Source organism: Lepidochelys olivacea (genome assembly GCF_965140295.1).
Source record: "Lepidochelys olivacea isolate rLepOli2 genome assembly, chromosome: 1".
Taxonomy (NCBI): domain Eukaryota; kingdom Metazoa; phylum Chordata; order Testudines; family Cheloniidae; genus Lepidochelys; species Lepidochelys olivacea.
In genome coordinates, this window is record NC_140411.1 from 211,484,701 (window position 1) to 211,500,746 (window position 16,046).

Below are 16,046 nucleotides of genomic sequence, written 5' to 3' on the forward strand. Positions count from 1 at the left end.
TTTGAAGTAAACACATATTTTAAAGAACCCATTCAACCTTGATTTAAATATTGCCAGTGATGGTAAGTTGTTCCAATAGTTAATTACAATCACTGTTAAAATATATCCTTTATTTCCAGTCTGAATTTGTCTAGCTTCAGCAACAAGCCATTGGATCTTGTTATATGTCTGTCTGCTAGATTGAAGAGCCCATTATCAAATATTTGTTCCCCATGTAGATACTCATGAAGTGTGATCAAGTCACCCTTTAACTTTCTCTTTGTTAAGCTAAATAGATTGAGCTCTTTGAGTCTACCACTATAAGGCATGTTTTCCAATTCTTTAATCATTCTCGTAGCTCATCTCTGTACCCACTCCAATTTATCAACATGCTTCTTGAATTGTGGACACCAGAACTGGACACAGTATTCCAGCAGCGGTTGCACCAGTGCCAAATACAGAGGTAAAATAACCTCTCTACTCGTACTTGAGAATCCTCATTTTATGTATCCAAGGATTGCATCAGCCCTTTTGGCCACAGCATCGCACTGGGAACTTATTCTTAGCTGATTATCCACCATGACCCCCAAATCTTTTTCAGAATCACCTCTTCCCAGGATAGAATCCCCCATACTGTAAGTATGGCCTACACTCTTTGATCCTAGATGAATACGTTTACACTTAGCCATACTAAAATTCATATTGTTTGCTTGCGCCCAGCTTACCAAGTGAGACAGATTGCTATACATAAGTGACCTGTTTTCTTTATTATTTTATCGCTCCCCCAATTTTTGTCTCATCTGTAAACTTTATCAGTGATGATTTTATATTCTCTTCCAGGTCTTTAATAAAAATGTTAAATAGCATAGGCCCAAGGACAAACACCTGCAGGACCCCACTAGAAACACACATGCTTGATAATGATTCCCTGTTTATAATTATATTTTGAGACCTATCAGCCAGTTTTTAATCCATTTAATGTGTGCCATGTTAATTTCATATCATTCTAGGTTTTTAAGCAAAATGTCATGCGGTACCAAGTCAATTGCCTAACAGAAACCTATTACATCAATTCACTTATCAGTCAAACTTGTTGTCTCATAAAAAATGTATCAAGTTAGTTTGACAGTATCTATTTTCCCTAAACCCATATTGATTGGCATTAATTTTATTACCTTCCTTTAATTCTTTATAAATCGAGGCCCATGTCAGTTGCTCTGTTATCATGCCCAGGATCAATGTCAGACTGACAGGTCTATAATTACCCAGGTGATCCTTTTTACCCTTTTTATATATTGTCACACTCGCTTTCCTCCAGTCTTCTGGAACTTCCACAGTGTTCCTAGACTTGTGGAAAATTAGCATTAGCAGTCCAGCAAACTCTTCAGCCAAATCTTTTAAAACTCTCGCATGCAAATTATCCAGACCTGCCAATTAAAAAATATGTAACTTTAATAGCTGCAATTTAATATCTTTATGATACAATGTTGGAATGGAAAGAGTATTGTTAGCATCATGTGATATGACCATATCATCTGTCTTTTTCACAAATACAGAACAGAAATACTTATTGAACCCTTCTGGTTTTCCTGTGTTATTATTGACAATTCCAATATTTCTATCTAGTACTGGTCCAATACCATTGTTAGGATTTTTTTTGTTCTTAATATACTTAAAGATCTCCTTACTATTCTTAACTCTGCTGGTCATAGAGTTCTCCTTGTGTCCCTTTGCTTCCCTTATCAATTTTCTACAATTCCAAGCTTCTCATTTATTTTCATTACTATCAGCTTCCCCTTTCTTCAATTTGAAATTATTTATTTGTTTATTTATAGCTGTCTTCTCTTCACTTACTCAGGCCAGGTCTACACTACAGACTTATATCGGTATAACTGCGTTGCTCAGAGATGTGAAAAATCCACATCCTTGAGCGATGTAGTGATACCAACGTAACCCATGGAGCAGGCCATGTTATGTCGGCTGGAGAGCTTCTCCTGTCGTCATAGCTACCGCCTCTCATGGATTAAATATGCTGATAAGAGAATCTCTCCCGTCTGTGTAAGAGTGACTTCAAAGTGTTACAGTGGCGCACCTGCAGCTGTGCTGATGCAGCATTTTAAGTGTAGACCTTCCCTAAGCCTGGCAGCACCTCCCTCCAAGATCTTTGACAGATCATGTGTGAGGCCTACCTTGTAGTCATGCAGCCTGATCCAGTCAGGTTCAAGTTAGGTCATCCTTTACTAGTGTCAATTCTGGAAAAGTCCTCTTTAAAAAATAATTTAAAAGGGAATTCTTTGCCAGAGAATGTTGTGAAGGCCAAGACTATAACAGGCTTCAGAAAAGAACTAGATAAGTTCACGGAGGATATGTCCATCAATGGCTATTAGCCAGGATGGGCTGGGATGGTGTACCCAGCCTCTGTTTGCCAGAAGCTGGGAATGGGTGACAGGGGATGGATCACTTGATGATTACCTGTTCTGGTCATTCTCTCTGACGCATGTGGCATTGGCCACTGTCATAAGACAGCATACTGGGCTAGATGGACGTTTGGTGTGATCAAGTATGGCTGTTCTTATGTTCTGAATGTTTTCAATTAGCAAGTTTAGCACATCACAGGGATAATGCTCACTCCACCCCAAGGTGACACTCCAGACCTGAATTCCTAGTGCCCTGATGCCCATTTCTGATTGTCAGTGTATGTCACTGTGGAAGCTCAGTCCAGAGCTGAAAAGCAGTCCTGAAATACGGCTTTGCCATTCCAGAGCAGAGTGGCAGCAGCAATCTTATGAGGCACTCCTTAAATATCCATGAGTCATGGAGTTCCCTGCCAAGATCTACTTGCGAGGTTCTGAGCTCCTATCTAAAGGCAACTGCCCTGATCATTATAACAGAGGAAGACTGTAGTTGAAGCACTGGACTGGGACCCAGGACTTCTGTATTCTTGTTACATTTTTCAAAACCATCTAAGTGATTTAGGAGCCTATATCCTATTTTCAAAAGTCAGACACTTGGGAGAATAAATCCGACTTTGGCACTTTTGAAAATTTACACACTATTCCTGTTTTTTCTGTAGACTTGAAAATCACTTCCCCTCTCTGTGCATCCATTTCTCCATTTGTAAAACAGGCAGATTGATACTGACCTATTTTGCATGGGTGTTGCGAGGGGCAATCCATTCAATGTTTGTGAGGTGAATGCCTGGTAATAATTACAGTGCTTGCGTGATAGTTAGTGGATATAACATTTATAAAGGTTTATAAACATACAAAAAGACTGAGCTTCAGGAAAATCGAGGTTCATTCCCTGCAATGGAATACATCCACCTGACCCCAAAGGTGATCCCTGTTCATGACTTGATCAGGAGTAAAACCACAGGTCTCTGGTCAGGAAGGAATTTGATCTTGTCCCCAAATCTGATAGGCCTTTCAATCTTGTAAGTGTGAGCAAGGATCACCCTCTTGAAGGATCTCTTCCCATATGTACCCAAGTTAGATCTGGGGACTAAGTAATTATTTTGTATCTGGTCAGGTCTCCAAGGTACAAGAGATACCAAGCAGCACTTCAGACCTGATCTCCTTCATCTTCCCCAGACTCCGGGGCGGGGGGTGGGGGTGTTAGAAATCCACAGCCAGCCCTGGATGAGAACCAGATCCTCAAATCCAACCCACTCCCAAATATGTGAGTTTGAAATCTTGATCCAAATCTTGCAATTTAGGCCCATCTTTTCCAGGGACCTTTTCCTGCACCTACTGAAGTCAATAGCAAAACTTTCCATTAAATACAATAGGATGTAAGACTGGGCTCTTCACACTATACTGTGATTTTGATTTTCATATCTAAAACCTCCAATTCGCGCTCTCTTTCTCTCTCTCACGCATGCGCGCACACACACAAAATCTCTCAATCTGTTGCTTACATGCTCTCTTGTTCACTATATCTAATATGCACTTGCTTTCTCTCTCTCTCTTTCTCATCCGTACACTGTCTCCCCCTCTCTTTCTCTACCTCCCACTCTCTTATTTTTATTTCTTGCTCATTTGTAGGTATAATTTCCGAGGTTTCCGGTGGTTGCAGGCTATGATCTTTGCCATAGAGGAAATAAACAGTAGCCCGACCCTCCTTCCAAACATGACCTTGGGATACAGGATATTTGATACCTGCAACACTGTCTCCAAAGCCCTGGAGGCCACACTGAGTTTTGTGGCCCAGAACAAGATAGACTCCCTGAACCTGGATGAGTTCTGCAACTGCTCAGACCACATTCCTTCTACTATTGCAGTAGTGGGGGCAACCGGCTCTGGGATCTCCACTGCAGTGGCCAATCTGCTGGGACTCTTTTACATACCTCAGGTACTGCATATTTTTCTCTTATTTAGCTTACAAGGTGGTTAGATCTTAGGGCCTGGCCTGTCTACTCTATAGACTAACCAGGCCAGGGCAAAGTTAGGTGAAACTATTTTGTAAAATAGCTAATTGTTTGTAGTGTGGACAGAAAAACAAATCTACTGAGTCATGTTCAGGAATTGTATTACAACCTAATGTGATCTTAGCTCCTTTTAGTCCTTTCTCCAATATAGACAAAAACAGTTTTAGCATGGAGGGCCTAATTGTAAGCTTTCTTGGTAAGGACTTGCAGTACAAATAGGCCCTCAAAGTGCCATGAGATGGACAGAACCCTTATGTGACTCACACAGACATTTACAATAACATAACAGTACAACCTGGTCAATTTATATGATGTGACACAACCTATTCCTTTCATAAATATTTTGTGTCACGGAGGACTCAGTATTTTTGTTGATGAAATGTGCTATATTTCACTCTCCAGAATTGCCAGGTCTGTGTGTACTGACTGAATAGGTACAGCCTTGGGCAATGGCACCACAAGCTTCCATTTGCCACTCTCTGCCAATTTGCCCTAGCCCTGCCCTAGCAGGACCACCTTTAGAAGCACAAAAGGAGTTCAGTCCATTCTTTCCTTTACCTGTCTGTTGAGACTGCCAACAAGGTCAGTTACTACAAATTGCATTGTTTGTTTGTGATGTGAACATTTGTGCTGCTGGGAATTGGATTGAAATGCATCCAACTCATTTCATAAAGCCAAAGGCCACCAAGACGCCAACAGATGGAAACAACTTCCAGCCACAAGCAATCTGGAGTAGACAGAACCTATGATTACCAGATACATATCTCACTGACATTCTCTTCAGTGATTTAGTTCCCTGAATACCATTAGTTCAAATAAATCATTTGCAGTTGCCATTCACTACAGACAACTGGCTCATTGCTATAGCTGGGTGAATTTTTTGGTTTGCTGGCAATTCTTAAAAATCAAAAAAAGGTTCATTTTGTGTCAAACTGAACAATACATTTTTCATCATTTTTGGCTGGTTGAAAACGTGGAAAATAATTCACACAGAGTCCAAACAAACTATTTTGTTCCAATTCAACTCAAAATTTTTACTTTCAGTTTTGGGTGTTTTTAACAGAAGCAAAGGAAGACTAGTTTCAAAAATAAATGGAGGAGCAAGAGGTGCCCTCTTTATAACTTTTAGACCAGTGCATAAGGCACTGCTCTGGGAGACCTGGCTTCAATCCCCGCCACCCACCCCACCCCCGATGAGGCAAAGGTATTTGAACTTGAGTCTCTTGAGTCTCAGGAAAGTGCCTGAGCCACTGGGCTATAGGACAATTTAGTGTGGGATTTCCTCAGTCTGTTCTGCTGAAGCTTTTCCACTATTTATAAATAATTAAATGGTCATTGGATCAGGGACTTGAAATTAGGTCTCCCACATCCTAGGTGAGTGCCCTCCCCCAGCCACACACTCTATAGAATCATTTTCTCTATCTTTTTGTGGCCCAATGACCATTCATTGTTATAAATAGTGGGAATTCATAGTCATTCAAAAACTAACCCAGGCCTTAAATAAACAAAAGCTATTAAATCTCATCATGTATTTTGCTACACAGTCTTATACAAACTCTGCTGTCATTACAACAAACATTTATGGAATTAAAATTTGGTTTATAATATGTGCATTACAACATAAAGTTTTAGCATAACATTTACACTTGAGTACTTTAGCACAAATATAAATATCTTCTTGCCCCTCTGATCTTCCTTCAGAGATGACTTTTCAGTCAATAAATAGTGTGACCTAAAATGAGGTGCATGTCAGCTGTTAGAAACTGGTCCCATAACCCCACTATACAGTTACCAGCCTGTTGCTAGTGGATCAAATAATTGGGCCCCAAGTGCTTCCAAGCCAAAGGAGTTTGTGTAGAATCTGGTCACTATTTCTAGCTCTGAGACTGTAGGGCACACGCCCAGGCTCAGGCCTCTTGTCTGCAGCCTTCTTTGGGATGCTGTTGTCCAGCTGCTCAATAACCTGAAACCAGTCAGTCCTCCTGCCACACACACACACACACACACACACACCCTGCCCAGCTGCTTATGTATGTCCTCTTGTCTGGACTCTTTGGCTTACTCATTTAATCGCTTCAGGAACAATGTGGCAGGAAAGTAAGGAACCCAGGCGTAACAAAGAGATTTCTTAATCACAGTGACTTTACTCTTAAAATGCTTGACAGTTACAGATTTTTGAAAATAACAAAAATCCTGAGACACAGGTTCCCCTAGTCAGAGCTTAGCTCACCCTTTCTGGGAGCCCAGTGTTCATCACATTTCAGGCTGGGCAGAGTCCTTTCCGTCCTCTGTCTAGTGCAAGTGCTTCCTGTGTGTGGCGGTCATCAGTCCCCTGCGCAGAACAGAACTATTCTACTAAATAGGGCCTCCTTCTCTGTGCCAAGTGCTCAAACGGTGAAGTTTTATATCCATCAGTTATGCTTGTACCTCCCCCACCCTTGTGGGTCCCTGTGTAGAAAGACCATTATTATTTGTATTACCCTAATGCCTAGGAGCTCTAGTCATAGACCAGGACTCCATTGTGTTAGGTGCTGTACAGACACAGAACAAAAAGACAGACCTGCCCCAAGGAACTTATAATCAGAGGATAAGACAACAGACAATAGATGGATATAGACTGATGGAGGAGTACAAGGAAATAATGAGACAGTATTGGTCTTTGCTTGAGACAGTATTGGTCGGCATGATAGGCAGTGATCTCTCCACAATAACAGTCTAACAAGTGTTTTGTAGGCATCACAGCACAGAAGAGTTTTGAGGAGGGATTTGAAGGAAAACAATTAAGCAGCTTTGTGGGTGGTTAATCAGAGCATGTCCCAAGTGTGTGGGGCAGCATGGGAGAAAGCACGAAGATGTTTGTTTGAAAATTTAACAAGTGGGCAGTGGAGGCATTAAGGGTCTATCAGAGACAGAAATCAACTTCTTGATACTGAATGAGGGATGATAGGTGGTGGGGAATAGGCTGTGAAGGCCCTTGAAAGTGAAGACAAGCAACTCATGTTTGATGTGATAGAGAAAGGGGAGCCAGTGGAGGGATGCAAAGGTGAGCGGTGACATGGTCAAAGCAAGGAAAGGCTAGGAAAATGGTCTTTGCAGCAGCATTCTGACTATTCAGAATATGAGTGGGGGAAAGATTGTTTTTGTCAAGGCCAGAGGGAAGGATATTTTCAGTAGTTGAGATGTTAGATGATGAGAAAGCTTTGATGAGACTCTTAACGTTTTGTGTGGATAAGGAAGGCTATATCTTAGAGATGTTATGCAGAGAGAATTGGCAACTTCAGATTATCTTTAATTAAAAAAAATGCATAATACAAAGGAAAAACCCTAAAAAAGTTAAGGAATAATTAGACTTCATCAGTCAAACTCTGCCAACTTAATAAATACAAACATGTTGAAACTGATTCTTTGCTTGCCATCAGTGGTATAAGGTGTAGCTCTTTGGAATTGCACAGAGGAACTCCCCTTCTTAGCACCTTCCAAAGTGAACAGAAGGGCAACTCTTGTCCTGCAGACCTAAAAGTAACAGAAAAAGAGCTCAGCTCCTGAGTACCTTATGAGGTGTGCCGGCATGGGACTCCTCTCCTGTACCCCCGACTCACTTTAGAAGGTGTTAAGGTCTTCAAAAGAGGAGCTTCTCTTCTATAAACCTGAGGGTGGGCAGTGCTGGGAATATTCTTTGCTAGCCAGGCTCTTTCTTTTCTCTCTCAGAAGAGTTGACATCTAAAATTTTAAATGCCAGCATTTTAGCGTGCAAAATTTTACGCATCAACATAAGGCATTTTTTAATCTATCGGCTTTTGCAAAAGAAATAGTAAGAAACAATAGTGCTAGAAAAATCACAGGAACAGGACTGTGATCCACAAAGCCAGCTTAGGTACCTAGACTCCCTATGCAATGAATGGGGAGAAATAGGCATCTTCAAATGTGATCCACAAAAGCAAGCACGTTACGCAGGGAGCTGCCTAAGCTAGCCAGTGGGAATCCAAAGCCTGCCCCTTTCACAGAGATAGGTGTGTATCTCTGCGTGTGATTTACAATCAGGAGCCCCTCTCCTGGAGTCTTATAACTTAGGCACCTGCCTCACTCCACACAAAACAGCAAGTGGTTGTAGAGGTGCCCACCTGCTAGCTTTTAGCCCAGTGGTTAGAGCACTCGCCTGGGATATTAGAGACCCACGTTCAGGTCAACCTTCTACCTAAGGGGGAGAAAGGATTCGAACCTCTCAGGTGCATTCTGTCGCTGCGCAGGTATGGATATTCTGATGTGGGACTTTCTCAGTTTCTCCTATTGAAGTTGTTCCACTGCGTATAAATAATTAGAGAATCACTGGAAGAGGGGACACCGGGTCTCCCAGCTCAGTGCCCTAGCTACCAGGTGACAGAGTCATTCTCTTTCTCGCTCTCTGGCCCAATGACTCTTTAAGTATTTTCTGCAATGAAACAGCTTCAACAGAAGAGGTTGAGAAAACTCTCACCACAAAATATCTCAGTGTTTAGCACACTCTCCTAAGCAGTGGGAGACCCCTGTTCAAATCGTTTCTCCCCCTTAGGCAGAGATGGGGAAATCAAACCTGGGTCTCCCACATCCCAGGTGAGTGTTCTAACCACCGGGCACCACCACAGACCCTTTTCCTGCCAAATTTTGAATGGGACCTGATCCGGTAGGTGGCCTCTGAGCACACCTGTCAGATCAGGCCTTGCATGCAAGATAGGTGCTCCTCTGCCTGTCTTTCCCCAGTTCATGGATCGCTCTGGGGCTTAGGCAGGAGATTGGTGTTTGGACACCTTGAGTGAGGCATGCCCAGAGGCAGGAATGTAGGCACCTAGGGAACTTTTACTGCAAAAACTTTGACACCTACAGCATATGGAAGGAGTTTTGTGAATCACAGTGAAGCCTAAAACTGGGATTTAGGATCCTAAACCACAGTCTTATTCAACTACGTCTGGGCTTTAGGTGCTTATGCACCTTTGTGTACCTGGGCTTTTGTTCTTAAATTCTTTTAGATGAATAAAAATCGGATTTTATGTGGGTTTTTTTCATCTTTCAAAGTCTGAAATGCTAAAGCAAAGCCATTTGTACATTAGACGGAGTCCTCAGAAAAATTAGACATTAGTCCTGAAATTTCAGAGGAATAATTTTCAATTCTTTCAAATCCCTATATTAGTCAATGTTTTTTCTTCTAAGTTTCTAGAAGATTTAATCTATCCCCTAAGAGTAAGTGGTACAAATTTCATTAGGAAAAAACATTTGTTTGCAGCCCTAACAAAAAAATTGAAATTCCACTTTAATTGCAAAACTCAATGCACCGTGACCATGGATTCAGTAACTTTGCCTTCATAATTACCACACTGCTGCTTTTTTGAGATTGACCATGGATATTTTGAATAAACTATTTAATAAATAGTTTAATACGAAATAAACTATTTAATACTATCCACAGGTCCATGTCATTTCTGATTTCTCACGCACTTCTTGCACCGAGACTGAAATAATAGTTGGCGATGGTATCGCATGGAGATCTGATGGCTCATGGCTAAGTCTGCTTAATGGAATGCAAGGAGAAGGGAGTGGAGGAAGGACTTCAGGAGGCCAGTGATGTAGCCGAGGTTGTGATGATAACAAAAGTCTGTAGATGTCACATTCAGGGAGGGAGCATTTGTATTTTATCTGAATTGATATATACATTCTTAGTTTACTCTAATGACAAGTTCTTGTTTTTCCAGATTTGGCAAGAAGTGCAGAGAATTGCTTGTGTGATCTGCCAGTGGCACACATCTCTGTCCATTTCCCCCAGTCTGTGTGTCTACGTATTTCTGCCCCATTTCCCCAGATCTCTGACCAATGAGGTATACATATGTCTGCCCCACTTATCTAGCTCCCTGAGAGCTAGGGACACACTGAGCACACATTTCTGCAAGTCATTTATTACCACAAGAACATACCCACATTTCAGTTTCCATCTGAAAATGTAATTTCAGGCACTATAAATGCCCAAGCGTAAGTGGCTGGCTGAGCATCACCATCTCAGATTACGCATCGAGATGGTGACCCTAAAACAAGACTAGGCAATTTATCTTCATACAGCTTACTTAATGAGCCATACTGCTTGCTCCCTGTCCTCCTACAGGTCAGTTATGCCTCATCCAGCCGACTTTTGAGCAACAAAAACCAGTTCAAGTCTTTCCTCCGCACGATCCCCAATGATGAGCACCAGGCCACTGCAATGGCAGATATCATTGAGTACTTCCGCTGGAACTGGGTGGGAACAATTGCAGCTGATGATGACTATGGTCGGCCAGGGATTGAGAAGTTCCGGGAGGAGGCAGAGGAAAGGGACATCTGCATTGATTTCAGTGAGCTCATCTCCCAGTACTCAGTGGAGGAGGAGATCCAGCAAGTGGTGGAGGTCATCCAGAACTCCACTGCTAAAGTGATTGTTGTCTTCTCCAGTGGACCGGACCTTGAACCCCTCATCAAGGAGATAGTCAGGCGTAACATAACTGACAGGATCTGGCTGGCAAGTGAGGCTTGGGCCAGCTCTTCCCTGATAGCCATGCCAGAGTTCTTCCATGTCATTGGAGGTACCATTGGGTTTGCACTGAAGGCAGGGCAGATCCCAGGCTTTCGTGAGTTTCTACAGAAAGTGCATCCCAAGAAATCCACCAACAATGGCTTTGCCAAGGAGTTTTGGGAGGAGACCTTTAACTGCTACCTCCCAGAAGGGTCCAAGAATCTCCCAGCTTCAGCCTCCTTCCACAAGGGCCATGAAGAAGGAAGTGGAGTTGGAAATAGCACAGCTGCCTTCCGTCCCCCTTGCACAGGGGAGGAGAACATCACCAATGTAGAGACACCATACATGGACTACACACACCTGCGGATATCTTATAATGTGTACTTGGCAGTGTATTCTATTGCCCATGCTTTGCAGGATATATACACATGTACCCCTGGAAAAGGCCTCTTCACCAATGGATCATGTGCAGACATTAAGAAGGTTGAGGCATGGCAGGTAAGTCTTACTTTCAGTATAAAGAGTGCCTATGTATGTATATCCATAGAATAGAGACCAAACTGGACAGGATCTCTCCATTGCTGTCCTGGGAAAGGGTGCCTTTGACAATCTGGGATTGGGAAGAGAAGGGAATCTGAGAAAATAAGTAAGCAATAACACATTTTGGAGTTCACTTTCTCAGTCAATTTCTATGTCTTTTGCAATCCTATAGCATTTTTGCCTACCAGCCAAATTTTAAGTTTGATCCCAATGTCCTAATTAGATATAGGCCCAAACTAGAGAATATTGAATCCTGGAGGAAAATAATTTGCGACTATTTAGCAAATACTAGGCATTCGGTTTATTTCAACATTCAAGTCTTTTCGCATATGTGAATTTACAAAACTTTAAAATGGATCTGAAAGATTTGGTCAAATTTACATAGTCAATAGATGTATTCTGCCCAGTGTGATACTTAGGCCTTTGGTCTCCAAACTTTTCACACTGCACCCCCTGCTACCCTGTCTGTGCCCCCCAACCCTGGGAGCTGTGGTCAGGAGCCACGGCCAGGAGTGGAGCTGCAGCTGGGAGCTGGGGCCACAGCTTGGGACAGGGCTAGAGCAGAGTGGGGGCCAAAGCAGGGCTGGGTGGTGCTGCCTCCCTGCCCCCTGTGGGGACTGGCCTTGGTCCTGCTCTGCCTGCTAGGGAGGTGAGTCCCACAGTTTTGGGACCACTGACTCAGGCAATTAATTTTATTCTCTGATACTTTGCAAATACTCCAGATGCTGCCATATGTTTGGCTGTGATATTCAACATTCAATATTTTCTAATATCAAATATATTTTCAAAAATGGTAATGTTTTTAAAGTCCCCCACCCCATATGCCAACATTTTATTCCGCAAATACTTTTTGCCCAGCTGTAGCCTGAATCAAAAGTTTGGATCCAAACACCTCTGGAATCAGAACTCCCCTGAATTTAAGGAGATCTTTTGACTTCTCATGGTACTAGAGCCTGAACTCTAACCCAAGCTTGAATGTCTACACCGCAGTTAAACAGCCCCTTAACCTAAGCCCCGCAAGCCTGAGTCAGCTGGCATGGGCCAGCAGCGGGGTCTAACTGCAGTGTAGACATAACCCCAGAGGCATCTGTCTTTCAATGCCTTTCTGCCAGACTGGCTGTCAGAGCTGCACAAATATGTCTGTACAAATGTCACAAAATTAATATATATTTGAAAATGATTCTCTCAACTCTGTAAACTAGGAGAATAAAAAACAAAGTATGCATAAAAATAATGTATTCAGAAATATGTGATATTTGTTAAATAGATTATAGGAAAGAAGGCAATAAATCCACTTTTGGAGGATTTGTCAGATGCTGAAAAATAGCTACAGCACTTAGCGAAGGATGCTAGATAAGAATAGTAGGTACCAATATTTATCATGGAGAAGAGAACTTGGCAGAAGGAAAGAGTAGATGGGGGATAAAGCAGAGAGTTTGGGAAGGGTTGGAGGATGCAGCGGGAGCCGACAAGTGGGTGAAGCTATATATTAAAGTATATTTAAAATGACAACCATTATGTGGTGGTGGCCATTGGCATTATTTGATATTTGTGCCTTTTTTAAAAAATTCATTTTGACCTCACCTGAATAGCACTAAATGCCAGGTGTGTGATTTGTGTACTCCAGATCAAGTATTGCCTCAGCATCTCCCTACAGGTTTTCACCAGTCACAAGGGAAATGGCTTCAGCTCACATAGATACATCCCCCAACATCTTCAGAGCCCTAGGGAGCATCTCAAAGCTGAGAGAAATTTGTACTTTCCTCCCAAAACCCAATTTCATTTCCATGGACAAAGACAGCTCAGTCAGGATCTGTGCTACCTTATCCAAAAAATAGTGTGTAAACCCTTCATAGTGACTAACTCTCATCTCTGTCACAAGGTGTAAAGAGCCTGGGTTAACATGGCTTGTTACCACTCAGAAAGGTTACTCTGATGAGGATTTCACACATGCTGTAGTGCCGGTGAAGAAAACTTTCTTTACCCTCTGCACAGCCACAACATAAGATTCAAGAAAACCTTTATGCCAGAATCAATCCAATACACAATGGTGCTTCGGCTATTGGCTCTCACCATCTTCTCTTTCACTTAGTTAAAGGGTTTCTGAGTACCAAGGTGATCTGTGATGACAGAGCCAAGAAGGTGTTTAGGAGCTACTATACCAAGATGGCTCCTAGATAACAGGAGCTCAAGATGAAGATAACAGATGATTATAGTGTCTCAAACCACTGGCAAAGTGGTATGTTGATAAGACAGTGTTCCTCCTAAGAAGTCTTGGCTCCATTAGCCTCAGCGTAAACTTCTGGACTCTGTATCTTGTGGCAGTAAACTCTACAGTTTAATTATATGCTGTGTAAAAAAAAGTATTTACTTGTATCAGTTTTAATTGCTTTGCCTTTCATAGAATCATAGAATATCAGGGTTGGAAGGGACCTCAGGAGGTCATCTAGTCCAACCCCCTGCTCAAAGCAGGACCAATCCCCAACTAAATCATCCCAGCCAGGGCTTTGTCAAGCCTGACCTTAAAAACCTCAAAGGAAGGAGATTCCACCACCTCCCTAGGTAACGCATTCCAGTGCTTCACCACCCTCCTAGTGAAAAAGTTTTTCCTAATATCCAACGTAAACCTCCCCCACTGCAACTTAAGACCATTACTCCTTGTTCTGTCATCAGCTACCATTGAGAACAGTCTAGATCCATCCTCTTTGGAACCCCCTTTCAGGTAGTTGAAAGCAGCTATCAAATCCCCCCTCATTCTTCTCTTCTGCAGACTAAATAATCCCAGTTCCCTCAGCCTCTCCATGTGCTCCAGCCCCCTAATCATTTTTGTTGCCTCCGCTGGACTCTTTCCAATTTTTCCACATCCTTCTTGTAGTGTGGGGCCCAAAACTGGACACGGTACTCCAGATGAGGCCTCACCAATGCCGAATAGAAGGGAATGATGATGCCCCTCGATCTGCTGGCATTGCTCCTACTTTTACAGCCCAAAATGCTGTTAGCCTTCTTGGCAGCAAAAATAAAGGGAAAGAGACGGCTAAGGGGAGATATGATTGAGGTCTATAAAATCATGACTGGTGTAGAGAAAGTAGATAAGGAAGTGTTGTTTACTACTTCTCATAACACAAGAACTAGGGGTCACCAAATGAAATTAATAGGCAGCAGGTTTAAAACAAATAAAATTAAGTATTTCTTCACACAACGCACAGTCAACCTGTGGAACTCCTTGCCAGAGGATGTTGTGAAGGCCAAGACCATAACAGGGTTCAAAGAAGAACTAGATAAATTCATGGAGGATCGGTCCATCAATGGCTATTAGCCAGGATGGGCAGGAATGGTGTACCTAGCCTCTGTTTGCCAGAAGCTGGGAATGAGCGACGGGATGGATCACTTGATGATTACCTGTTCTGTTCATTCCCTCTGGGACACTAGCCCCTGTCGGAAGACAGGATACTGAGCTAGATGGACCTTTGGTCTGACCCGGTAGGGCCATTCTTATGTTTTGATGCCCCATTATGAGAGGAATAACAAAACTTAACAGAGGTCCGATAAATGCCCCAGCCTGTTTCATGAGATGCTTCTTTCTTTTAAAAGAGACCCTTTTATTACAGAGAGTTTTGATAAAATTGTGTCTCATTTTCTGCACACACTTGATTTTGTGTCAAAGGGATGTTTTCTTTTAAGGTGCTGAGTGCTATTTCTGAAATGGCCACTATTAAATCATCAGAGGCTGAACACAGGATATCTTTCCTTTGCTGTGGTGATTTGCTAAGTAATTTTAAAAGGGCCAGGTGTCTCTTCATGTAGCTAGACATGTTTTCGGTCAGCAGCTTTGGTTGTTAAAAAAGGGTCTGATGATAACTCATTGCTTTTTACACCCTGCTGTTGTACTTTTCAAAGTATAAGCCACTGGCTAATCATGAGGGAAAAGCCCAGTTCTTAATCTGTAAGCCTCTCTTGTAGAAGCATTTAAATCCATCCCTAGGTTCGGTGACAAAATTCCTCCTCTGCCTTGGTAGGTCCTGCGCTTTTTGGCAGATTTGCTCGCCTCAGAGGTTCATGGCAGTTTTCAGTTTGGCCACTTTTGCTCGAGGCTCAAATCTGCCGTTCACTCAGCTAACCTCCTCACTGGCCAGCATGGGGGAAATTGAGAACAATCTCCGCAGTCTCTGTTGTCCCACCTAGTGGTTCAGGAACAGACCAGATCCCTTTGCAAATCAGACCTTCCCCTCTGGTGTCTCTCACAGACCAAGTCAACTCCTCCTGTGTCAGGTAGGTTGTTGGGGAGATGGGGAGAACCCTCTATACCGGATTCCAGCCCAGAGCCCTATGGATAGCAGCTGTCTACAACGTCTCCCGTATCAGCTGCATGACAGCTACAACTCCCTGGGCTACTTCCCCATGGCCTCCCCTCAGCACCTTCTTTATCCTCACCGCACGCCCTTCCTCCTGAAGCTTGATAACACTTGTACTTCTCAGTCCTCCAGCAGCACACTCACTCACTCCCCAATCCTTGTGCACCCCCTACTAACTGATGGGAGGTCCTTTTAAGCCAGGTGTCCTGATTAGCCTGCCTGCCATAATTGATTCTAG

At 42.7% G+C, this 16,046-nt stretch overlaps 1 protein-coding gene across 6 annotated transcripts in view; it reads left to right on the forward strand.

The window, feature by feature from the left end:
• Positions 1-16,046, forward strand: part of CASR (calcium sensing receptor) — a 172,094-nt gene that overhangs the window by 92,849 nt on the left and 63,199 nt on the right. For 5 of the 6 annotated variants that reach the window (XM_084613440.1, XM_084613437.1, XM_084613441.1 and 2 more), the window contains 2 exons: positions 4,023-4,329; positions 10,533-11,414. In XM_084613440.1, coding sequence (XP_084469566.1) covers positions 4,023-4,329; positions 10,533-11,414 — 1,189 coding nt within the window. Of the gene's footprint in view, positions 1-359; positions 443-4,022; positions 4,330-10,532; positions 11,415-16,046 lie in introns of those variants that run through there. The other variant, XM_084613442.1, reaches the window with a different exon arrangement.